The sequence below is a fragment of the Esox lucius genome, chromosome 8, assembly GCF_011004845.1.
Source record: "Esox lucius isolate fEsoLuc1 chromosome 8, fEsoLuc1.pri, whole genome shotgun sequence".
Lineage (NCBI taxonomy): Eukaryota > Metazoa > Chordata > Actinopteri > Esociformes > Esocidae > Esox > Esox lucius.
The window spans coordinates 2,946,028-2,972,758 of record NC_047576.1 but is presented as its reverse complement, the minus strand read 5'-3'; the positions used below and the strand labels follow the sequence as shown (position 1 = coordinate 2,972,758).

General features: G+C 40.9%; 1 protein-coding gene across 1 annotated transcript in view; it reads left to right on the top strand.

Annotated features, from left to right (window-relative positions):
* wdr18 (WD repeat domain 18) overlaps positions 1-26,731 on the top strand; it is a 67,863-nt gene that overhangs the window by 3,317 nt on the left and 37,815 nt on the right. Inside the window, exons 2-4 of the mRNA XM_029121596.2 lie at positions 1,852-1,962; positions 3,617-3,750; positions 9,607-9,748. Coding sequence (XP_028977429.2) covers positions 1,852-1,962; positions 3,617-3,750; positions 9,607-9,748 — 387 coding nt within the window. The remainder of the gene's footprint in view (positions 1-1,851; positions 1,963-3,616; positions 3,751-9,606; positions 9,749-26,731) is intronic.

Below are 26,731 nucleotides of genomic sequence, written 5' to 3'. Positions count from 1 at the left end.
TTACAAATATACACACAATGTTTGAACATTCAATGTGAGTACAGGAGTTGTGTACTCATTGGCTGGAACTGTAATGTTTTTGTATTGTAGTCGTTATACACATTGCCAAACTACAATGCCTATGATCTGTGTCCAGGCCCTCTGCAATCTATCGTGGCTTAAAAGGTCTACACAGGTACATCCGAATGTTAATATTGTTATTCATTCTTGAAGCTTCAGTACGTGGCGGCTTAGATGCAAGGTGGCTGACAGTACATCTGAAACTTATTTTGGCATGTAGCGGTTACAGGTTTGAATCCCTGGTTAGGCATCTTTTTATTAATATTTGGTTTAAATTACTGGCACCTTTTAATTATAACAACAATACAATTTTCTAATGGAGCGCTTTTGAAGGACCAAATGATGCTTTACAAAATTCAAGTAAAGAAAAGTAATAACACACACAACTGAGGGAAAGAATACCGGTGTTACACAGGAAACGAGACGAAGGAAGGAGGTGTGGGACTGAATGAAGACGTTGTCACAACTTTACAGCTTCAAAGGGACATAATCATGTGATGACACCCAAAGTTTTGTTTGACCAAGTTCTTTTCAAACCAGAACGCAGTACCCCACAGTGCTCAAATGACCAAATACCAAATCAACATGTCTAACACTGTGGCACAACCATACTATTCCAGACAACTGTTCACATCGTCACAGGTTCAATTCTTCCCGTTGTGGGAATGATGATTCTGTTGAACCCAAAATGTCAGCCTTTCTTCGTCAACATATTCCTCTTTTTTTGAGCTTAGCCTTTTCAATGGTCTTTATTATTAATTTCTTTTTTGTCTTTACTTTGAATGCACCGATAACGACTGAGGAAAGGGCTGGTGGCTGCGAACCCCACAAAAATATGTACAGCTCCAGGTTAAATATGTCTTAATCATACATGTCATATTACATTTTGTCCAGCAGATGTGCCTGCTGCTCACTGTGTTGGAAAGTTTTGAGCAATGAAGAGCTTTTTCAAAACGAGCCTCAATGGTTCAGACAGTCTTGTTTTCCCATCCCTAGCTAAGTGTGTAAATGATTAGTTGGTTGAGTGAGTGTATCAAAAATCGGATGGGCTCCAAGTTGCTCTAACACATCAGCAGGACAAGAGAGCCAGAGACCAAGGACAACGGTTGGTTTTTAAACTCTGGGAAGTGTGGAGCGATTAGCCCTCAACAGGTACAGGTGCATGTAATTAGGGGGAGTGGCCTCTGATTGGACCACAGGGGCACAGGCACAAACCGATGATGATGATGGACAGGGGAAGGAACCCCTCACAAGAGTTGGCAGAGAGTGAAACAAATACAAGCACTGGGAAGAGTCCAGTGGACATAACACGTTGTCTTTCAAGTCATGAATTGAAGACCAGTGACGTATCGCTCAGTCATGGTTGTTTGAGAAATCTCTGTGCCATGTCTAACATTATCCAAGGAACACCAGCCATTTTACTCCAATGGAGTAGGGGTGACGTTCTGACTAGCACGTAACCTAATGATAAGTCCTAATTCCTAAATTACACTTTATTAATTAAGTGCAATTATGTATAACATTACTCAGCTTTTCTTTGTAAAATACGCTATTCTGTTCAAGTGGGGGAACAAGACGAGAGTCACGTTTAAATTCTAAAATGCTATTTTCTTTATCTGTGGAAATGAAGTGAACATTGTTTTGTGTTAATACTTGGTCGCTGGAATAAAGTAATGGATTTAATATATTTAAAGGAAGTATTAGCTATGTTCATGCTATATTCAATCTACATGACTGATTCTGATGAAGGCCAGCAGGCATCAACCATATTTGTTTATTTTTCGTCTTCAGGATCAGCTGCAGCAGAAGATTGTGTGCCCTGGGGTTGTCACATGCCTGACTTCTTCCCCCAATGGCCTGTACCTGGTGGCAGGCATCGCTGAGGCCATCTACCTATGGGAGGTAAGACTGATACCGTTCCGTATCTGGTGTGACAGACCTATTCTGATAATATTGATAACACTAGCAGAAGGGATGTTAGACCTATTCTATTACTGAGATATTAATCAGTTAATCACATTTACTTTTATAAAGCCCTTTTACGTTAGCGGTTTTCACAAAGTGCTTATGCAGGTACCTAGCTTAAAATCCAAAAGAGCCAGCAACAACAATATATTAATACATGGTGGCAAGGAAAAAGGTTTTTAGTAGGTTTGGAAACCAGAACGAAATCTAGAATGGAGCCGGACTGAGTTTTTGCCAGTCTTCTGGCTGTGCCGGAAGAACTATAAGCGTACATAACCTTTTTGTGTCAATCAGTGAAATGTATTTCATAAAGTCAGTTTTCAGCATTTGACAAAGTGCTTACAGATACACTGCTTAAAACACCAAAGAACTAAGATGTGGTTGCACACTGACCAGGGAGGCTGTCTGTCAGTGGCCAGTCCTCTTCTAGTTGTGTCGGGCGGGTATGATAAGAGTACATGGCATGTTGAGACTAAATAATGTCTCATGATGTTCAGCTGACCTGCATAATCTTCTCAATGCCTCTGGTACTTGGAGTTGCCGGGATGCTACACCCCTCACCCCCGTCTTCTCTGTCTGCTGCCATGACTTGCCTTCGTTCTCTTTTGAAATCAAGCAAGTGTATGTGCTTAAGTGTTTGCCGTCTGTTGTCTGTAGAAAATCCTAGCCTATTCATTGAGCTGAAATATGACAGTTTTTCTGTTCACAGAAGCAAGCCAAGTAATCATTCTCCTCCGTTCCAGAAGTGGTCTCTTGTAGAAAAAAAAACATCAATACTTGAAGGGTATTGATGTGGAATTTTTTAACTTATAATAGAAACCACACGGTTTCTTGCATCAGTGCAGGCCCCAATCAACAGACTTCAGACCCCTTTACCCAGAAGCCAAATGCACAGGTCCCAATCCACAGACTTCAGACCCCTTTACCTAGAAGCCAAATGCACAGGCCCCAATCCACAGATTTCAGACCCCTTTACCTAGAAGCCAAATGCACTGGTCCCAATCCACAGACTTCAGACCCCTTTACCCAGAAACCAAATGCACGGGTCCCAATCCACAGACTTCAGACCCCTTTACCCAGAAGCCAAATGTCAAACCGATGCCATGGAGGTCCTAACATATGCTGCCCCCCCCCCCCCTTTTTAATTGGTGCACGATGAAAACCTCTACAACCAGATGTGGGGAGATCCTTATTAGAGACCTAATTAATCGATCAATCAAGTACAGTGTACGAGCAAAAACCTGCAGACTCTGACCTCTGTGGAACCGGTTTGTCACCTGTGGCTTAATGTGGCTGCTGTAGGAAACTTAGTGGCCCTTTAACAGTCAAGTTATTTGCTGCAACTGCTTTGCCAAACTCTACATCCACTGGTGTTGGATGCATTTCTGTCCGTCAGTGTTAAATACTTTCCATTTGTCACATCCATATTATGTTTTTGACTACATTCTGTTTTCCTCATTCTATTTTACCAGCTTCATTTTGATAAGGAGATGCTCACTTGGTCAGTGAAACACATGTTAATAGAGTTCTATGTTTATTCTATTGTCCACACTAGCCCGGCAGCATTTCATGTGAATTATTGTACTTCTAGGTTTCCACTGGCAATTTGCTGGCCATACTGAGTCGGCACTACCAAGACCTGACCTGCCTGCGCTTCACTGATGACAGCAGCCATTTTATTTCAGGCGGAAAAGACAACCTTGCACTGGTCTGGAGTCTAGCCAGGTACAAACCACTCCTACACTTGGTGTTGAAATCAACAAAATGTGTACTGTACAACCATTTAAAAACTTTGATTGTGGTAGTCCCAAGAGCGGTTGTATGTTCTGCTGCCCGAATGTTGCAACTTCCAGTGTTCCCACCCTCATTGATTAGGCCACACCCACTACCTTTTTTATCTGAAAAATGACCGTTTTGACCAAGTTCTGAACCTACAGTATTTGTTTACATTTTTATTGACATTGCAATGAAACAATTAAATAAGTAATTTAAAGTAAATTAATTAATGGATTTTATTCAGTATATTGTTTAAGAAGTTGAGTGGCTGCAATAGAAGGAAACCGGATGAATCAAAATGTTATTGCACAATACTAACCTACATTCTAGAGTGAAAGGAAAAGAGCCAGTACAGAATACTAATATTCCAAACCAGACGTTGCTTTAAAGTGATACCGCAAAGAAATGAGCTCTTTGTCCTGAATACCAAGTTTTCCAAAACATCACTGGATACCACTCCTTATTTTCCGACTTGCCAGCGTCTGACGACGATGGGCGCGGTTATTGTCGGCACAGACTTTGTTTTAGGATAAAGAAATATTACCACCAAGCGCTAGCACCTTGTTGTCGGCTTTTCCCGAAAGACACTTTAAAATGAGTTCACCTTTTAGCAGGACAATAACTTAAAACAATGTCTACGCTGGAGTTGCTTACCAAGACAACATTGAATGTTCCTGATTGGTGACAAAGCTTGACTGTTCAGTAATGATCAACAACCAGAGCTGATAATGGGAAAATATTCAACAAATCTGGACTGCAAACTCATAGAGAGTTACACAAACAGACTCTGTAATTGCTGCCAAAGGGGTTTCTTACATACGTATTTTGCCTTGCATGTAGAGTGCTGACGCCGTCAAGATATATTTTATTTTTCATAAATGTTAGATGTGTTTTAGAATGTGTCTTACATTTTGAAATTTTGTGTGGGTTGTTAATAGCCAATTCATTATAATGCTACTATGTACTTCAACAAAATGTAAAAACGAGGGTTTATACGTGTTTAATACTTACCATTTGCCCTGTATGTCATGCATTCATAACTCCATAAAGGAATGTAGCAATTAAGATTACCCAGTTTAAAATCAGCAATCAGGGTGGATGCTTGTCCTAATTAACTAATTAGAATGGAATTGGAAGTTCTGTCAATGTAGTGATGACGTTACACTGACTCGTGGTGGGATGCAGCTGGCTTTGAACTGCCAGGTTCCATGTGCTGAGCCTGTAACACTGCTGTTCCACTGCCACATTTCCTGCAGTGTGTTCCACTGCAACATTATCCAATTTTGTGGTTGCCTACTCGAGAGAATTTCAAATGCGTTCCATCGCATTCCGAGGACCTTGCACAGAGAGGGAACAAAATGCAATTGTAATTTTCATCACCAGCCCTTAGGATTTGAATATTTATAAGGAGCTTCACATCTTTTAATCTCAGGGAAAATTGGATTAGAGCTTTGATCATTGGCAGAGAGAGCAATAAACAGGTTTACTGAGTTTCACTATTTAATCAAGAAGACTAGTGGATCTTTGAAAGACTATCAGCTACTTCTCATTTAGAATTTTGGAACGGGTTGTCCTCAATGGAGGAAATCAAGGCTTCTTAACTATTTTGAGGGAACAAATTGAACAGATTCGATGCGTTGAACTATGGTAAAATTTACTTTTTAAAATGTAATTGCTTATTTTAATTGTTATCTGAGGTACAGAGTAAGTTTGACGGCAGATAACAGGCCTTTTCCATGTATTCAATAAAATCCAATGCCCAAACCAATGTCCAGCCTAGGTTTTGGCTGTACTGGAGAACATCTAACTGACTCATTTACAATTAATGGATCACATTGCATTGAAGAAGAAGGAAAAAAAAATGTAGCAGTAAGTCAATTGACATACACAGTTTTTTCCCCTCATGTGTGGAATGATAGTGAAGAAACAGTTCTCCAGTAGGTGGCAATGTGAGTCTTTCATTGCTAGGGCTTGGCAGCACTAAAGGGGAATGGAAATGTACAGGCTTTGGTAAACAAGATGATTTAACAAATGTAAACCGGTACTCATATTTTCCATTACCCTCCGAAATTAGGTTAGCTAATTGAAATGGAATTCAAATTGATGGGCAGCCTTCCTTAGTCCTGCCTACCAGTGAAAATGGCAGTTCATGCTTTGTATTTGCAATGGATGTACACTCACCTAAAGGATTGTTAAGAACACCTGTTCAATTTCTCATTAATGCAATTATCTAATTAACCAATCACATGGCAGTTGCTTCAATGCATTTAGGGGTGTGGTCCTGGTCAAGACAATCTCCTGAACTCAAAACTGAATGTCAGAATGGGAAAGAAAGGTGATTTAAGCAATTTTGAGTGTGGCATGGTTGTTGGTGCCAGACGGGCCGGTCTGAGTGTTTCACAATCTGCTCAGTTACTGGGATTGTCACGCACAACCATTTCTAGGGTTTACAAAGAATGGTGTGAAAAGGGAAAAACATCCATTATGTGGCAGTCCTGTGGGCGAAAATGCCTTGTTGATGCTAGAGGTCAGAGGAGAATGGGCCGACTGATTCAAGCTGATAGAAGAGCAACATTGACTGAAATAACCACTCGTTACAACCGAGGTATGCAGCAAAGCATTTGTGAAGCCACAACACGCACATCCTTGAGGCGGATGGGCTACAACAGCAGAAGACCCCACCGGGTACCACTCATCTCCACTACAAATAGGGAAAAGAGGCTACAATTTGCATGAGCTCACCAAAATTGGACAGTTGAAGACTGGAAGAATGGTGACTGGTCTGATGAGTCACGATTTCTGTTGAGACATTCAGATGGTAGAGTCAGAATTTGGCGTAAACAGAATGAGAACATGGATCCATCATGCCTTGTTACCACTGTGCAGGCTGGTGGTGGTGGTGGTGTAATGGTGTGGGGGATTTTTTCATGGCACACTTTAGGCCCCTTAGTGCCAATTGGGCATCGTTTGAATGCCACGGCCTACCTGAGCATTGTTTCTGACCATGTCCATCCCTTTATGACCACCATGTACCCATCCTCTGATGGCTACTTCCAGCAGGATAATGCACCATGTCACAAAGCTTGAATCATTTCAAATTGGTTTCTTGAACATGACAATGAGTTCACTGTACTGAAATGGCCCCCACAGTCACCAGATCTCAACCCAATAGAGCATCTTTGGGATGTGGTGGAATGGGAGCTTCGTGCCCTAATGTGCATCCCACAAATCTCCATCAACTGCAAGATGCTATCCTATCAGTATGGGCCAACATTTCTAAAGAATGCTTTCAGCACCTTGTTGAATCAATGCCACGTAGAATTAAGGCAGTTCTGAAGGCGAAAGGGGGTCAAACACAGTATTTGTATGGTGTTCCTAATAATCCTTTAGGTGAGTGTATAAGACTACTGCTTTCCAAAGTAATACATTCTGCTTTTTTTCATAGTAGCTCATGCTATGAAGCTGTCATTGTGCCACGACGTTCGCTTCATACACATGTCTGCCTGGTTTTGACTTTGATGAAGACATGAGAAACTTCAGGAAAGCAGCAAAAATGCAGTAAATTCTTAGTGAAATCAAATGGTCTTAACTGTTTGGCCCTGCATACAGATTTCTTCCCCCTATATCTGTAGCAACAATCAACATCAGGTGTGGGTGGGATTTCAACTCCTATGTAGTTTTTGATGTATGAAAGTTCTTGACAGGTCCTCCTTCCCACACTACCTTTTGTTGTGGCCATTTGCCTCTCAAAGCAGAGGCTTACGCCACCATACTTTGAAATGGAAAACGTTTGTCAAAATCTCTGCAATGCTGATGTTATCTCATGAACAAAAGTTAACCTTCATCCAGTTAATCAGAGATTTCAACTGTCCACCTAGACCTTTTGTCCGCATTTCATCTGAGTCAGTCTGGGCAATGAAAATAATATCCTCATCCAAGTATATATTTCTTCAGTAGAGTTTTAAGGTATCTGTTATGGCTAGTCGACCCATGTCGCCAAAAGGAAGGTGCGCTACTAAAGACCAACCGAGATATTCTCAGCTGTGGAATGGAACAGAACGTTAAACCAACTCACAGACGTGTGTTTGTATGTTTTTTCAATGAGTCAAAAAGGTCCACATCTGTTAAAGGAGGGTGATGAGTAATAGTACAGAAGATGAAGGTGGAATGTAATACTGCTCTGATGATGATGATGATGAATTGTGCAGCAAAGCCCAATTCTATGTTGGTGTTGTCGATGGTGTGTATCTTTTATTCTTGCTCCACAGCCTTTTAGCCAAGCAATTCCACCATACCCATCTAACGGTCTCAACCCCCCAAGGAAACTGCACAACAGTCTGGCTACACTATTTCAAAGGGCAGCCCTCTTGTGTTCTAAGTGCAATGCATCTTTATTTTGGAGTCTCGGTCATCAGCTTTCCACAGAGTCGTTCATTGCTTTATGAAATCAATTAGGAAATTGGTCGATTTCTGCACTGGAGTGAAGAGACATTTTGGGAGAAGAACAAAATGGAGAACAAATGAACTTGACTAAGCTGTACAAAGTCCCCTCTAGTTACATTCAGTGAATGTATTGCTGTTGGTGTTCTAATGGTGTGATTTTGCTGCTGGAGAATAAGGGACCCTGAAACCACAAATTAAACAACCTGTTGGTCTACAGGGCCACCAAACATTCTTCTGTAACTTCACTAACTAGAAAACAGAAATGTGTTGTACATCACAACTATACTCACTCAGACTCTAAATTTATTTCCCAATTAATGTTGGAAGAACACCAAAGTCTGGTGTTTAGCAACTTTCTCTGACCTTCCTCGTTTTGTGAAGGGACAATTTGAAGCCTAACGTAGCATACAGAAGAATGTGATCCTGGTCTGAAAGGAATTTTAAATGTCTACGGGCCTGCATTGGGTAATGCACCTTTCACCTGTGAAGAATGGCCAGGTCGGGCTCACATACTGACATTAAGTGGTTTGCATCGACCTCTTCCCAGAGGAACAAAACGAGCGGACGTGACTAAAGTCCCGCTAACATCTCCTCTATACACCCTCCGCAACTTTGGAAGAGGAGACTGATCTGGATGTGTGGAAGTGTACAAACTTGAAGTCTGTTCAGGGTTTTCATTTTCCTCAGAATGGCCCCCCGAGCTGCTTCTTGGCTTTCTATAAGCACCCTCCGGAGCCGGGGCCCATGCTGTGTCGTGTTCCTGTGCTGGTGACGTTTGTCACAGATGTTCTGCAGACAGGTTGTCCCTGAGATCCTGTCACGGAGCCACTCCTGCTTCCGAGCTGACAGGATTGAGTCCCGCTCTGCTAATCAGGGGCTTTCGGTCCTCCTATATTTCCCCTCTGCCTCGCTCTGTTCATACACACACAGGCCTCACTCTCTGTGCTCCTGTCTTATTCTGGCATGTCGTCTGGACCCAGCCAGAACCAGGGAGACTCAGAGCTCCAGTGTCTTTGTTCACTGTGTAGGATGCTGTTATTGGATATTTCCCTGTCCTGGCTATAAGAGTAAAGATTTTTTTTCTCACAAGTCTTTTTTTAATGTCATTCTTGTTTCTGTAATGGTGAGATTCTACCGTTTGAAATATTCCATCTTTTGCAAATATTGAGGGGATAAACATTCATGTTTTCGTTAAAAAAAGAATTTTGAACATGAGCGAAGGATCTGTGTTGGTGTTTGAAATTTCACAGTTATCCTTTAGTCCATGCAAAAGCATGGTCCTGTTTTACATTGTTTTATTTTATTTGTCAGCTACCAATGACATGTGAATAAATGACCAACCGCTTCCTCTGTGCTCTGTAGTGTGGTGCAGCTGGACTCAACAAACGCGCCTGAGCCCCGCCATGTCCTGTCTCGTCACTCTCTTCCCATCACCGACATTCACTGTGGCCTGATGGGACCTCAGGCTCGGGTAGCTACCGCATCCCTGGACCAGACAGTCAAGGTGGGCTTTCTCCTTACCTCCTTGCTAGGGTTGTCCAAATGGGAGTTGTTGTGAGCTGTCTCTACGACTGAACGAAGTAATGGGTGGTGTCTATTGTATGTCAGCCTAGCATGTATGTAAAGGTTTTTACTTGCTTAGTAGCACTGTTCCTTCAAATTACCATACATTTAATGTAGAAAAAACTAAATGACTATTTGACTTATGAAAGGACACTGCAGTCTAAAGTTTTAGAACAATAGGTGAGGGGAAAAAATCCTCTATTTCAAAATTCTTTATTGATAGACATCTAGGTTGATCAAACAGAAATCTAGCGTGGGCTCTACCTTCTAGGTATTTGTATTCTGAATTGATACCTATACCTTTTGTACAATTGGGAAGGGAATTGGATTGTGTAAATCAACAGTAATTTTATGGTGGCTGGGCTGTGTGCCAAACAAAAGAGCGACGAGTATGCTTGCTCTATTTCCTCGACAACACAGTTAGTTGAAGACTTCTTTTAAGCCACGAAAGTGCATTGGATGTACATCAGTCTTTTTTTCTACATCTAACCCAACATTTTCATGAACATTTTAGCATGTTACTGAATGTACTGATTATTTCAAATGTCATTAATGACAAATGTTGCAAAAACTTGTATATTATATTCATTCATTACACACAGACTGATATATTTCAAATGTTTCTTTCTTTTAATTGTGATGATTATAACTGACTAATGAAAATCCCAAATTCAGTATCTCCGAAAAATTTGAATATTACTTAAGACCAATACTGCTCAGGTGTTATGAGAGCCCAGGTTGCTCTGATAGTGGCCTTCAGCTCTTCTGCATTGTTGGGTCTGGCGTATCGCATCATCCTCTTCACAATACCCCATAGATTTTCTATAGGGTTAAGGTCAGGAGAGTTTGGTGGCCAATTAAGAACAGGGATACCATGGTCCTTAAACCAGGTACTGGTAGCTTTGGCACTGTGTGCAGGTGCCAAGTCCTGTTGGAAAATGAAATCTGCTTCTCCATGAAGTTGGTCAGCAGCAGGAAGCATGAAGTGCTCTAAAACGTCCTTGTAGACGGCTGCATTGACCTTGGACCTCAGAAAACACAGTGGACCAACACCAGCAGATGACATGGCACCCCAAACCATCACTGACTGTAGACATTTTACACTGGACTTCAAGCAATGTGGATTATGTGCCTCTCCTCTCTTCCTCCTGGCTCTGGGACCTTGATTTCCAAAGGAAATGCTAAATTTACTTTTATCAGAGAACATAACTCAGCAGCAGTCCAGTCCTTTTTGTCTTTAGCCCAGGCGAGACGCTTCTGAAGCTGTGTCTTGTTCAAGAGTGGCTTGACACAAGGAATGCGACAGCTGAAACTCATGTCTTGCATATGTCTGTGTGTGGTGGTTCTTGAAACACTGACTCCAGCTGCAGTCCACTCTGTGAATCTCCCCCACATTTTTGAATTGGTTTTGGTTCCTCTCCAGGGTGTGGTTTTCCCTATTGCTTGAACACTTTTTTTCTACCACATCTTTTCCTTCCCTTCGCCTCTCAATTAATGTGCTTGGACACAGAGCTCTGTGAACAGCCAGCCTCTTTAGCTATGACCTTTTGTGTCTTGCCCTCCTTGTGCAAGGTGTCACTGGTTGTCTTTTGGACAGCTGTCAAGTCAGCAGTCTTCCCCATGATTGTGTAGCCTACAGAACTAGACTGAGAGACCATTTAAAGGCCTTTACAGGTGTTTTGGGTTAATTAGCTGATTAGAGTGTGGCACCAGTTGTCTTCAATATTGAACCTTTTCACAATATTCAAATTTTTGAGATACTGAATTTGGGGTTTTCATTAGTTGTCAGTTATCAGAATTAAAAGAAATAAACACTTGAAATATATCAGTCTGTGTGGAATGAATGTATACATTATACAAGTTTCACTTTTTGAATGGAATTACTGAAATAAATCAACTTTTTGATTATATTCAAATTTTATGACCAGTATGTAATATACTGAAAAAAATTATAAATGCAACACTTTTGTTTTTGCCCCCATTTATTATGAGCTGAAATCAAAGATCCAAGACTTTCTCTATGTACACAAAAGGCCTCTCTCTCAAATATTGTTCACAAATCTGTCTAAATTTGTGTCAGTGTGCACTTCTCCTTTGCCGAGATAATTCATCCACCTCACAGGTGTGGCATATCAAGATGCTGATTGGACAGCATGATTTTTGCACAGGTGTGCCTTAGGCTGGCCACAATAAAAGGCCATTCTAAAATGTGCAGTTGGTCTTGGGGGCTCTGAAACCCAGTCAGTGTCTGGTGTGACCACCATTTGCCTCACGCGTTGCAACACATCTCCTCATGATAAATGGGGGCAAAAACAAGAGTTGTGTTTATAATTTTGTTAAGATATGTGTGCGTATGCGCGTGAGTATACACACACATATACATACTATTTTGGAGTGTAATCTAAGGTGACCTCAGCAGTCAAAGCCACCCAGCCGAAATTGGATTACAAATGATCAGTTCTCTCGGTTTTTGCAATGTGGTCCAATGGTTTCCAATGGGTGAATATTCAGCCCTCTTTGACTTGATTGATAGAAGAAGCCCTGGGATCAATACGCAGTTCGTGGGCGGAGTGTCCATGGTGATTGGTGGGCGGTGTGGCTCATTCCTGTGTCAAAAAAAAGAAATAAAAAAAAAGATGAATTGTCCCAATTAGAAATTTAGAGTTTAGTCTCTCTGTGCACATATACAGAGTTTTGCACATGTAGTAGTTCTACTGATAATGTTAGATACATATCACATCACACTATCTAGACCTGATGTTGTGAAGTAAATCATAAATGTCTCACAATATCCACATGACAGATGTTACCAGAACAGATTGTGCCATGAGGTTGTAGAATGTGTCTCTGTGTCGTCCCTCCTTTATTCCCGTAAATTGTTAAAAACAGGATCAATAGCACGTTGACGGGTTGTCAAGTATTTGGACGTGTTCGGAGACCACAGCGCTGTTGCCCAAAGAGGGGAGAAATCAGACGGAGGAATGACGTGGGGGTTATCCGAGGATCTGAAAAGCGCCACGCTGGATTCGCCGTCAATACGACCCCCCCCGTCGTTGGTGCTCCTGCAATTGTCATTTCCTTCGATCAGTTCTGCCAGTCATGGTTCATGACTGACCATGTGACTTTGATCCATTTGTGTCTGGTATCCTATACAGTGATCTCCAGAATTATTTGCCCCTAGGTAATTCTGTGAAATGTTTTTATTGTTTATCAGGTTGATCTTAAATCTAGACTTTGATGGAAGAATTGATCAGTAACACCAGACGTGTAGTTTCAATACGATTTTACCATTTGAAGTTCACCCTTGTCTTTAGGAGCTAGGAGTTTCACTAGGGTACAAATGAGGAGACAGGGAGGCTGAGCTTCCTCCGTCATCCGTCTATATGAGAACGTCCACAGAACCACGGGACAACATGTTGACCGTCACAAATCAGGCCAGGGCCGTAAAAAGCTACACATCTGTAAATATAAATTGACCCACCATTAGGGCAATAATTATGAAATGTACATTTAGAGCTGTGATGACCTGTCTGTTACCGGGCCCTGTGTGTTTTGCCCCTGCACCCAGTGAGGAGGATGGTTCACGAACTTCAGGTGACACATTTTTTTTCATATTTGGAGAAGCTGCTTCCATTATGGGGTCACCAAGTCTCTGAAACTGTCTACCTTTATCAGGTTTTGCCCTAAAATGGTTCGTTGTTGGATCTTTCAGCAGACCAACCATCCACAGAATAGCCTGAAATCCACACGAATAGTTCACTGACCATGCAATAAGGCTTTTGTAATGGTCATCCCTTGTGGGGTGATTTAGGTGAGTCCTCAAGTCAGTAAGGACTGAGGGATTTGGAGAGTTTCTGTGTGGAGGAATGGTCTCTTATCCCTTCCACGTGTGTTTTCCCACCTCATCAAACTTATTAGGATGCGACTCAGCTGTTATCTTGGCAAAGGGGGTACTAAATTCAGGTGTGCCAACAATTACACTGCACCTGTTTTAAATAAAATATGTATTTCTTGATAGAAATTTGTTTTTGAAGGTTAGATTCTTTAAAGAAAATTGTTCGATTGTTTTATCTATGGAAGATCAATTACATTTTCACAGCTTTTTTTGTTCATATTTAAGGTTTCAGTAATTCTGGGGGTCACTGTTTTAGTCGAGTAAGACTGAATACGTCATTGAAGTAACACTGTACCATGTAGCTTTTATTCCGGGCTTTCGGACCTCATGCTTTTTGCCATTGACTTTGCACTGGCAGGATTTGTTTGAAGGAGACAGGCGTGTCCAATAGGAAGGAAGGCATGACTGATCCAAGGGCTTGTGGTGTTTATTTGATGCATGGTGCGCTTTGAGGAGGTCAGGATTGGCTGAGAGGATGTGTGACAAGCCAATCGAAAAGCGATTTGGAGGTGTGGCGTGTTCGAGCCCAAGTGAGAAGATGGACCGTGTGTGATCTTGGTTTGACCGCTCTGACTCCCAGATCCCTCTTGGCTCCTCTGCTGGCAATGTTAGATAGCGTTGGTCAGGGACGGAGAGGCTTGTGGCAGTGTTTTCTTGTTTGGTGCGGTGTCACTTCAAGGTCACCGAGATGGAATCCACTGAAGTGTCTTCAGGGGTTGAAAGTGCAGGGGAACTATGATTTGTAGTGCTGTTCCTTTGTTCCTTTGGAGATGTGGTGTTTCCTCTCATCCTCTGATTATGTTGATGAACTCTGCCATTGGGCAATCCTGTATGTTGTTGATAATCTTAACTCCAAATAGTAATGCACGCCTTTCAATTTAATACATTGATCAGCTTTTACTGACCTCCTTAACCCCAGCCCCCCAACATGGGTAAACGTATCATCGGTTTCGTTTGGCTTTGACCAGTGAATAAACTGGCATGTCTGAGGACCTTCCTTCTGTCTATAAAGAACAGGTCTCTCGTGGATTCACTTTTGTTTCTGGGCAGACTTTTAGCCGTTCCACGGATTTCTGCTCTTAATAGTCTATTTTCTTCACTTTCGCCTATCTTAAAATATTAAGTCGGCACAACATAATATGCTCTTCTGTGCAAACGATCATTCCTCTTTTCTTTGCATTATAGAAATGGTTTCTGTCTCATGTTCATTACTAGTGTCTTTTATGTGAACTGAATTGAGAGCCTACTGTATGGTGTGTTCTGCCACCTCAGATGGTTTTCAATTCATTTAGTTGACAAATGGGCACCCTTCCCCTGGGAGGATTTTCCATGCCAACCTTTTCCAACATGCCAACGCTAGTCTGCCTGGAATGCAAATATTAATTAAGTGATGAACTGAAGCGGTGTGAAGGGAGAGAGGCAGCCTGGGCCCTGCTGCGCCGTGCGTTTGATGTCTGCCTCTATCCCCTCTCCTTTCATCCCCTGGGGTTGGATGAGCCACTGGTGAGCGTGTGAGCGTGCGCGCCCGCCCGTGTGTGTACGACGCAAGGCCTCAATCGCTCTGATTAGCTTTTTGACTGCCGTGCCGTGTGACTGACTGACAACAACCAGGGGCTTAGCGAGGAATCACTCAAGGGCTTTATTGAGCTGGACAGAATGGTTTTGCTATTTATTTGTAGCGATGTGCCGTCTTACTCCGAGGTTCCATTTCTCTGCGAATGTGGAAAACGCCATTGCCTGTTTTGTGTAGAGGTAAAATAGAATGTGTACAATAAATGGTGTTGAATCTGTCCTGTAAATAATTTTCTCAACTGTTGTAATATTTTCCACAACTGACTTTTGATATTGAAGCGGGGCATGAACGACTTGGGACAACAATGCGGCCACAGTTGAAATCAACTTGTTAGAGTTTGGAAAAAATGATCACCCCTCAGCAGGGCGTAAATAATGAATGACTGTGGGTTGTGAATTTAGTGAGAAGATTTCTGATATCTTGGCTGATCAATATTCACCCACGGAGTGGGCATTTTACTTTCAGGAGCTCTCTGAGAGATTGAGCAGCAGGGTAAAGGTTTTTGACGAGTTGTGTACCTAGCCACTGCATCGCATCGTGCCAGTCATTACAATTACTAGAACCCTCTTGCGCTTTACAGTAAGTATGGGCTAGTGAAGGTAACACCGTGTATTTCAGTTTTATCATAATGTTTGTTTACCTTGAATGTTTATCTTTATGTAATAAACTGATTAATAACCAATTAGTGCTTTAAGTGTTTCGATTGCACTTCTTCAGTGACTGTCTTATGGGTAAAAGTAAAATAAAAATCCTGTCCTGGCAAGTGAGTGGGCATTCTCAGTGTCTAATGAATCAAAACAAATCATCTCAAAAGTTCTGTTGAATGTGTAAAATCTGCATTTTCAGCATTTTCACCCAGCAGCCTGGAAATAAGACAAGTGCTGGTACTTTGGTTCACTAAAACCTTGATTGGCCTTTGCTCTGACTTTGCGCAGGCTGCAGGTATAATTGGGTTTGCAGTTGTCAGTGTTGCAGGTTTTGTCCTCTTTCACTAACAAGTGAATTTTTGCCAAGGCTGCGTTTTTATGACGGCATGCAAACGACAATGTATTTAAGTTCATCAGGAAATAACTTTCAAAATCTTTTTAAGGTAATATGCTTTTAACAGGATCAGGATTTATAATTATTATTGTTGAATTTAGGTATTTTCCTCCTTTGGCTCTATATTGAAACATCTTTGGATTTTAAGTCAAACAATTGTCATTAGGTAAATATTGATCAGGTGAAAAAGTTGTAAGCGCACTCCACGACATGTGTAATAAGCGAATTGCGTCCACACGCAGAGCAGAGTGGATTTCTTACTTTGGATCTTTCAGTATTTGTTTAATAATTGGGGAGCAACGAAGAACCATTGTATCGCTTCACCTTGTGAGAATCATGAGCATTGTGTGGCCCATCTACAGTGAGCATTGTGGAGCCAGTCAGGGCCAGTCTACAGTGAGCATTGTGGAGCCAGTCAGGGCCAGTCTACAGTGAGCATTGTGGAGCCAGTCTGGGCCAATCTACAGTGAGCATTGTAGAGCCAGTCTGGGCCAGTTTACAGTGAGCATTGTGGAGCCAGTCTGGACCAGTCTACAGTGACTTTTGTGCGCAGATTGAACCAAGCTGCTGAATGGCATGCTTATCAAAATGTTTGTCTCCATGAAATAAAGAGCGGGTTTAATAAACCTTAAAACTATAGGTCCCAAGTTCGTATCCCCTTTCAGGCTAAGCAAAGTACGCCTTATGAATTATTCCATATAGACGGAAACGTCGCTATAATGTAGATACCGTTAGTATCTACATTATAGTAAGGTCCAAAATAACTGTATATGGTTATATTGCAACTGTTTCTGGCATGGAAAAGTTCATCTTTAGTCTCGCTAGCAATTGCTCAATTCTTATGATTATTCCTAGGAAGTTAGTAGATACTAGTAAGCCTATTACTGGCTAATAAGCTGTTAAAACGGCCAGTGGCAAATGCAATACAGTCCATAGACGCTATGGTGGAGGGAAACCCAATAAGAAACGTTAGTCAGTTTAACACAATCCTCAATGCATTTGAAAAGAGCCAGGTGAAACAACCGCACAGTTTAACCATTCACTTTTCATACAAAGTTGTTAATACTGGGGTTTTTGGACAGATGAATATCATGTCCATAATAAGCACTCATGTTTAGTATTGGGCCGGGTGTCCTTTGCTTTGGCTGAAGTCTGTAACCTTTTTACCCCACCTCTTCAGTTGTTACTTGATCTCATCTCCTGGAAGTCAAAGCCACGTTGAATTAGCCTAGATTTGAATCTGGAGACAGACCTGGCTAGTCAACATAAAAAAAATGTTAAGCGTGTTATTTATTTTCCAACCTTTATTAGATGTGACTGAGTAGGTTGACTCCGACCCAAACGATAGATGCACAGTTTTCTTTTTCTTTTTAGCTAGCCATAACCTTGTAGTTGTTTCTTCTTACCCCTAACCTGAAATCCTAACCTGCACACTGGAAGCATTACCAAACCTTAACGGTTTGTCTAACCTAACCCTATCCATAAACCTAACCTTCACGGTTTGTCTAACCTAACCCTATCCATAATCCTAACATTAACTGTTTGTCTAACCTAACCCTATCCTTAATCCTAACATTAACTGTTTGTCTAACCTAACCCTATCCTTAATCCTAACATTAACTGTTTGTCTAACCTAACCCTATCCTTAATCCTAACATTAACTGTTTGTCTAACCTAACCCTATCCTTAATCCTAACATTAACGGTTTGTCTAACCTAACCCTATCCTTAATCCTAACATTAACCACACTGAAAGCATTACCTAACTTTAACCGTTTGTCTAACCTCACTGGAGTATTAGCAGTCCTTCTTATCGGTGTCGCCAACACCTATGGACTTTTCCGTACGTGAACCAGAACATGTTATTGACAGTCCACACTTGTGTATATGTGCATGTTCATGTTAAGGAGACAGTGTTGGACTGAGAACACATTCTCATTTCAGCAACAGTCTGGGAGCAGGTCAGGTTAACTGCCTTGCTCAGGGTCAAACTACTGATTTTCCATTATGTCTTTGGTCTTCTAATTGTTGAAATGGTTTAAGCAATTGCATACCACTGTTCTTTAAAAACCCCTCCAGGCTAATAAATGATAATTGATGAATTCATTATTTCTAGAGGAATTAGTGTCATGTGATTCAGTCCTTATTGTGTAACCTAGATATTTCCATAGTTGGACAAATTGCAGGTTGGAGTGCTGATAATTCTGTCTCACCCTGTTCCCCGTAGTGGTTTGTATTTAATTGACAGGCGCGGCTTGTCTTTTCCATCTCTCTCCGCCTCTCATCTAGAAAATCACATCTCATCTCCCCTGTGGCAGAAAGAGCAACCCCCCCCCAACATCAAAACAATGTTTTAAGACATAGGCTGACATCTTTTTTTATTAGGCTAATATTTGAGGCTTGATTGTAAGCTTCACTAAACATTTATATACTCAATCTAGTTTTCTTTTTTGGTAATGCAACACAGACACCTACTTTCCTTTTGTCCTTCATCTGTAGTTCTGTTATTAAATGTAGCTTTGGCTCAATTAGGCCTAACTGCAGGTCTTTATGACCAATAGCTGCAAACTATATTCGTAGATCAGAAGTAAACTTATGAGTTTGCTGGAGATATTAAGGGAATAATTTTTTTTGTCTCCAATTATATGCTGTTTCTACACCATTTAGTTTATCAAAAATATTTTCAACTTTCCATAACATTTACCCTGTACAGTCATTTATCTATTCATTACAATCCTGTTTCCTAATATGTTGGGGCACTGTGTTGAATACAAATAAAAACAGGATGCAATGAAGTGCAAATCGTGTATTCCAATATTTAATTGAAAATGGTACGAAGACAACACATCAAATGTTGAAACTGAGAAATGTTCTTGTTTTAGTAAAAATGCATGGCAACTTTGAATTTGTGCCGCCTGAGGGCCCAAAGATCACAGCCATCCAATCTTGTTTTTTTGGCCTTGTCCCTTGCATACAGAGATTTCTCCAGATTCTCTGAAACTTTTAAGCATTTCATGTACTGTAGATAATGAGATCCCCAAACTTTTTGCAATTATACATTGAGAAACGTTATTCTTAAATTGTTGCACTATTGGCCCGCGCAATCTTTCACAGGCTGGTGAACCCCTCCCCATCCTCACTTCTGACAAACCCATCCTCTCTGACAAACCCATCCAATCATATTACTGACCTGTTAATTTACTCATTTACCTAATTAGTTGTGTGATATACCACCAGGTTTCATTTTTTAGCAATACACTGTCCCAACCTTTTTTTTAAGTGTGTTGCTGTCATCAAATTCATAGTGAGCATATATTTTTCAAGAAACAATAACAATATGTCTCAGTTTCAAAATTTGATATTGATTCATTAATCCCTACCGGCCCACCCCTTTGACAGACTCAAGTGTATAAACACAACAATCATTTTTAGATGGCCAAGACTTCTGCGTCTGAGATACCTTTTTTATTTTTTTTTATTTTTTTTAGATGTATGTTGTTAAACCGTTAATTGTGTCAACTTGGGAAACTCCCAAACAACACTGTGGCTACTGAGGACTAGAGACTACAGTGGCTCTCAAAAGTATTCACCCCTTGGACCACATTTCATTGTGTTCCTACATGAAATCAAAGTGAATTGTATCAGGAGCATTTTGAAAAATAAAATCTCAATAAAAAAAAAAAAAGAATTACAAATATATAACAGAAATGATTTGCATTCTTTGCTATGAAACTCCTGAATGACCTGTCACCTATTTAGGTCACCTATTTAGTTGTATGGAATCCACCTGTGTGCAATCAATGTTTTACATGATTTCTGGTTAAATATTGTTGGAATAATGTTTTCTTCAAAAGCCTTGATCACGGGTGGGATGTAAAAACATTTCCAAGGCATTGAATATCACCTGCAGCAAAGTTATGTCTGTGAGAGAATATTGCACTTTTTATCGGTCTAGAACAGGCCGGCCTCAAAAACCGAGCACCCAGGAGAGAGGAATGCGCGTTAGAGAGGCCACCAATAGCCATAATAGTAACTCTCAAGAAGTTGGAAGTCTTCCATGGCTGTGCTGGGAGACATTGTGCATACATTTGTGGTTCACAAATGTGGCCTTTATGGGAGAGTGACAAAGAATCACCAGGGCTCTCCTTCTTATCTTTTTCTTTTTGTAAGTGCTGCAACTAAAAGCACTTTTGGATTATCAAAATAGTGTAAAAGTATCATCAATCTGGCTTTTCAATTATTTTATTTTTTGGGGCTTTAATTTGCAAAAGTTTCCCCTCTGTTGCATTAACCTGTTCATCAGTGACCTTTAGGTGATGTACAGTAACACTTGTACATCACCTAAAGTGAGTAGTCAGTACTCTCTCTCTCATTGTCCAATCACTGGGACTTGATGATAATTGCCATTCACCATTGCATGGAGTGTTTACTGGATTTGATTAGGTTTAATGTTTCAGTATAGTGTCAGGTCCAAAATCTCATTCAATATTGTCCCAATCTTGTTTCTGAAAGGGGTTATTTAATATTTTTGACTTCCAGTTCAACAGTCCATGATGTGAAAGTTCTTTATTTTTGTTTATTTATGTCAGAGACCGTTACTGCTTTGGTACAGTTGACAAGCTGAAAGTTTTGTTCAAGATTGTATTTGTACACTGGAACCGACCAAGAAAATATGAATGATTCTTAACAGTAATAGAAAGATGCGTAACATCTTAGTACTTACACCAGAATAACAATATCAGATGAAAGAATGCACGCTGGTGCACACTTGCTTTGAATATTATTTAGCATATATGTATGCTCTTACAAAGCAAAGGCAAGCATAGTCTTTGTAAATATCTCTTCATTAAAGGGGCATTTTACCCTTGGGGACTCTTATGGGTTTGTATCATGTCTGAGAGATTTTCTAGGTCAGTGAGATTTGTTTTACACAAAACTGTCCTGATGGAGCCCGGGATTGAGATTTGGGTGCTAAACAACATGCAATTACTTGAGAATGTTTATTGAAGGACTGGTGAGGTCTAAAACAATGTTGCCATGTTTTCTTCCATTTTGCAATGCTTCTGCTTTATACTGATTGCAAGTAAATTGTTGTTGCGGTTGTCTACCTGTTTGCTCTAAAACCACTTAGAAATCAGTTGCTTTGCTGTTATTCTGACTATTGCACATTTAGTAGACCCAACAGTGGTGTTCATAAAATAACTAATTACCAAAAATTTGCTGAAAGGCGCCTGAAGGTTTTGTGCCAAACTTGCCTGGTATTTGGAACTGTTCATAATTCCCTCCACCCTGAGTAAGGCCCCAGTTCCAGCTGAAGAAAAACAGCCCCAAACATGATGCTGGCACCACCATGCTTCACTGAGTATGGTGTTCTTTGGGTGATGTGCAGTGTTGTTTTTACACCAAACATACCTTTTGGAATTAAGTTCAACCTTGGTTTCATCAGACCATAACACATTTTCCACATGCTTTTGGGGGACTTGATGTTTGTTTTTGCAAACTTCAGCTGGGCTTGGATGTTTTTCTTTGTAAGAAAAGGTTTCCGTCTTGCCAACACACCCCACAGCCCATTCATATGAACAATACGGGAGAGTGTTGTCACATGTAGCACACAGCCAGTACTTGCCAGAAATTCCTGCAGTTCATTTATTGATGCTGTAGGCCTCTTGGAAGCCTCCCTGACCAGTTTTCATCTCGTCTTTTCATCAATTTTGTCTCTGTTGTGCCATATTTTCTCTACTTGATGATGAAAACTGTCTTCATTGTGTTCCATGGTATATCTAATGCTTTGGAAATTCTTTTGTACCCTTCTCCTGACTGATATCTTTCAACAATGAGATTCCTCTGATGCTTTGGAAGCTCTCTGTGGATCATGGCTTTTTCTCTGAGATGCAACTAAGAAAATGTCAGGAAAATCCTACTAGAACAGCCAAACTTTATTTCTGATTAATCAGAGTCACTTTATAAATGATGGCAGGTGTGTAATGACTTCTATTTAACAAGAGTTTGAATGTGATTGGTTAATTCTGAACACAGCCACATCCCCAGTTATAAGAGGGTGTGCACACTCATGCAACCAGGTTATTGTAAGGTTTTTATTTAAAATGTTTCCCCCACGGAGACTTCAGTTTGTTTTTCAATTGAGTTGTTCACATTATAGCAATCAAATCAATCAATCAAAATTTATTTATAAAGCGCTTTTTACAACAGCAGTTGTCACAAAGTGCTTTACAGAGACACCCGGCCGTAAACCCCAAGGAGCAAACAACAGCAGTGTTGAATTTCAGTGGCTAGGAAAAACTCCCTAAGAAGGTCGAATTTTAGGAAGAAACCTAGAGAGGACCCAGGCTCAGAGGGGTGACCAGTCCTCTTCTGGCTGTGCCGGGTGAGATATTAAGAGTCCAATTGGAATAATAAATAAATTTCTCTTGGCTAAATCCAGAGTATATTCGATTTTAGACTAGGTCAGAAGTATGACCAGGTGGACAAGGACAGGAACAGCAACGGTCCCCCCAAACCAGGTAATCCGCAGGTGTGGACCAGGACCTCATCTCCTTCTAAAATTTAAAATTGGAGGAAACTGAGAAAAGTTAGTAGTACATCCCTCATGTCCCCCAGCACAATAATATAGCAGCGTAACACCTTGGAAACTGAGACGGGGGGGTCCGGTGACACTGTGGCCCTACCCGGGGGAGGCCCCGGACAGGGCCCAACAGGCAGGAAATCAATCCAACCACATTGCCAGGCATCAACCAAAGGGACACCCACCAACCGCAACCCCCCTGAATGAGGGCCGAGTATTGCTAGCAGCGTACAGCCCAACTGCACAAGTGCGCAATAGAGAGTCAACAACAAGCCAGTGACTCTTCCCCCGAAGGGCATTGGAGGGAGGGCGACGAGAGCCCACCTGGCAAGACAGCAAGGGTGGACAGTATCAAGCCTACTGGTCACCTTCACGCCCCCGGGCCAGGCTACACCTAATTATAAACCGTGCTGTAGAGATGAGTTTTTAGTAGACACTTGAAAGTTTGCACTGAGTTTGCATTTCTAACCTTAATTGGCAGATCATTCCACAGGAGTGGAGCTCTATGAGAAAAGGCCCTGCCGCCAACTGTTTGTTTAGAAATTCTAGGTACAAATAAAAGGCCTGCATCTTGCGATCTAAGGTTACGTGTAGGTATGTATGGCTGGATCATTTCAGCAAGGTAAGTAGGAGCAAGTCCATGTATTGATTTATAGGTTAAGAGTAAAACCTTAAAATCAGCCCTAACCCTAACAGGCAGCCAATGTAAGGATGCCAGGACAGGAGTAATGTGTTCAAATTTTTTTGTTCTAGTTAGGATTCTAGCAGCTGTGTGCAGCACTAATTGAAGTTTATTTATTAATTTGTCTGGATAACCAGAGAGAAGAGCATTGCAGTAATCTAATCTAGAAGTAACGAAAGCATGAATTAATTTTTCTGCATCAGTTTTTGATAGAAAGTTTCTAATTTTTGCGATGTTTCGAAGATGAAAATAAGCAACTCTTGAGACATATTTTATATGTTCTTCAAAAGAGAGGTCAGGGTCAAGGGTAACGCCAAGGTTTTTTACAGTTTTTTGGGATACGGCCATGCAGCCGTCGAGGTTCACAGTGAGATCTGCTAACAACGCTCTTTGTTTTTTGGGTCCTAAAAGGAGCATTTCTGTTTTATTTGAGTTGAAGAGCAAGAAATTCTCTGTCATCCACTTCCTAATATCTGAAACGCAGGCTTCCAAAATAGCTAATTTAGGGGCTTCTCCATGCTTCATTGAAATATATAACTGTGTGTCATCAGCATAACAGTGAAAGTTAATATTGTGATTTCGGATTACATCGCCCAGAGGGAGCATGTATAGTGAGAAAAGTAATGGGCCCAGAACCGAGCCTTGAGGAACTCCAAAGCATACCTTTGACTTGTCAGAGGATATGCCATCCACACTAGCGAACTGATATCTTTCAGATAAATAAGATTTAAACCAGGCTAGAACATGTCCACGTAGCCCAATATTGGTTTCCAGTCTCTCTAAGAGAAGGGAGTGATCAATAGTGTCAAAAGCAGCACTAAGATCAAGAAGCAACAGGACGGATGCGGAACCTTTGTCTGAGGCCATTAGAAGGTCATTTGTTACCTTCACGAGTGCAGTCTCAGTACTATGATGAGATCTAAAACCAGACTGGAATATTTCATAAATGTTTTTTGTCTTTAGGAAGGCATTCAGTTGTTGGGAAACACATTTTTCTAAGATTTTTGAGAGGAACGGGAGGTTCGATATTGGCCTATAATTGTTTAATATGTCGGGATCTAGATTAGATTTTTTTAGAAGAGGCTTAATTTCCGCAATTTTTAATGAGTTTGGTACGCATCCGGAGGAAAGGGAGCAATTTATTATGTTCAGCATTGGCTGACCTAGCACAGGAAATAACTCCTTAAGTAATTTTGTAGGAATCGGGTCTAGCTGAGAGTTTGTGGGTTTAGAACTCATTACAAATTTTGTAAATGTGTCGAGCGATACAGTATCAAAAAACTCAAGTGTCCCCATTGACACCTGATCAGGGAGGTTCCGGAAATTTTTTGGACAACTGAGATTTTTAGGACCATAACTATTTAAGGATTCAGTTATTTGTTTTCTAATGGTGACGATCTTTTCATCAAAGTAGTTCATGTATTCATTACAACTAAAGTGAAGACCCACTTCACTTGCTAAGCTTTGCTTTTTTGTTAACTTTGCAACTGTATCAAAGAGAAATTTTGGATTGTTTTTGTTCGCCTCAATCAGGTTGGAGAAATAAGCTGATCGAGCAGACGTGAGTGATTTTCGGTATTGTACTGTACTGTCTATCCAGGCTAGTCTAAATACTTCCAACTTGGTGGAGCGCCACTTTCGCTCCAATTTTCTGGAGGCTTGCTTAAGTGCTCTAGTATTGTCGGTGTACCAAGGAGCAAGTTTCTTATTGCGTATTTCTTTAGTTTTTAGTGGTGCAACTATGTCTAATGTATTTCGCAGTATTGAGTTTAGATCCTCGATTTGATCGTTTACAGATTTATTTACTCTGTCATTTATGAGCGAACTAGTAAGAATATCAAGGAATTTATTTGTAATCCGAGAATTTATAGTACGGCTTTTGAAACTCATTGTTTGGGGGGCAAGTGGATTTCTTGTTTTAACGGTAAATGTAATAAGACAGTGATCCGATAATCCAGGATTTTGGGGGTAAATTATTAGATCTACAATATCTATTTCTCGTGACAGGACTAAATCTAAGGTATGATTGTGGCAATGTGTTGGACCTGAGACATGTTGGATGAAACCCATTGAGTCGATTATGGCTTGAAAGGCTTTTTGAAGAGGATCATTGGGGTTTTCCATATGGATATTGAAATCGCCAAAAATTAGAATACTATCTGCCATGACTACAAGGTTAGACAAGAATTCTGGAAACTCATTGAGGAACAATGTGTATGGCCCGGGGGGCCTATAAATAGTAGCTATGTAAAATGATTTATCGGCCTGGTTAACTTTCATGAGTAAAACTTCGAAAGAATGAAACTCTGTGATATGTTTGAGAGTAAGTTTATATTTACTGTCATAAATATTAGCGACACCCCCTTCTTTTCTGGACGCACGAGGGATATGATCACTAGTATAGCCAGGAGAGGCCTCATTTAAGGCAGTGAATTCATTAGGCTTTAGCCACGTTTCACATAAACCAATAGCATCTAGTTTATGATCAGAGATTAATTCATTTACCGCAACTGCCTTTGGAGCAAGAGATCTAATATTTAGGAGTCCCATTTTGAGATGCGAAGTGATACAATTATTTTTATTTTTGACCGAGGTGGAGGAAGGCTTTATCTTAATAAGGTTGTTTTTGTTAGCACTACCTTGTTTAACTTTTCTCAGCCTGGAACAAGTCACAGTGACAATAGGTAAAGCTGTACTAACTACTCTGGCTATGCTATTGACAGACTCCACTATGCTAGCAGGCTGGCTAACAGCCTGCAGCCTGACCTGCACCCTATCTCATGTTAAAGCTATAGGAGTGAGACTCCTGTCAATGTTCCTAGACAAAAGAAGAGCACCACTCCAGCTAGGATGGAGTCCGTCGCTCCTCAGCAGATCAGGCCTGGCCCTATTTCTGGGAGAGTCCCAAAAAGAAAGCCAGTTATCTACAAACTCTACCTCCTGCGACGGGCAGAACTCCGTTTTCAGCCAGCGATTGAGTTGCGCAAGTCTGCTGTAGAGCTCGTCACCACCCTAGCTGGGAGGGGGCCAGAGACAATTACTCAATGCCGACACATCTTTCTAGCTAATTTACACGCTGATGCTATGTTCTGCTTCGTAACCTCTGACTGTTTCATCCTAACATCGTTGGTGCCAACGTGGATAACAATAT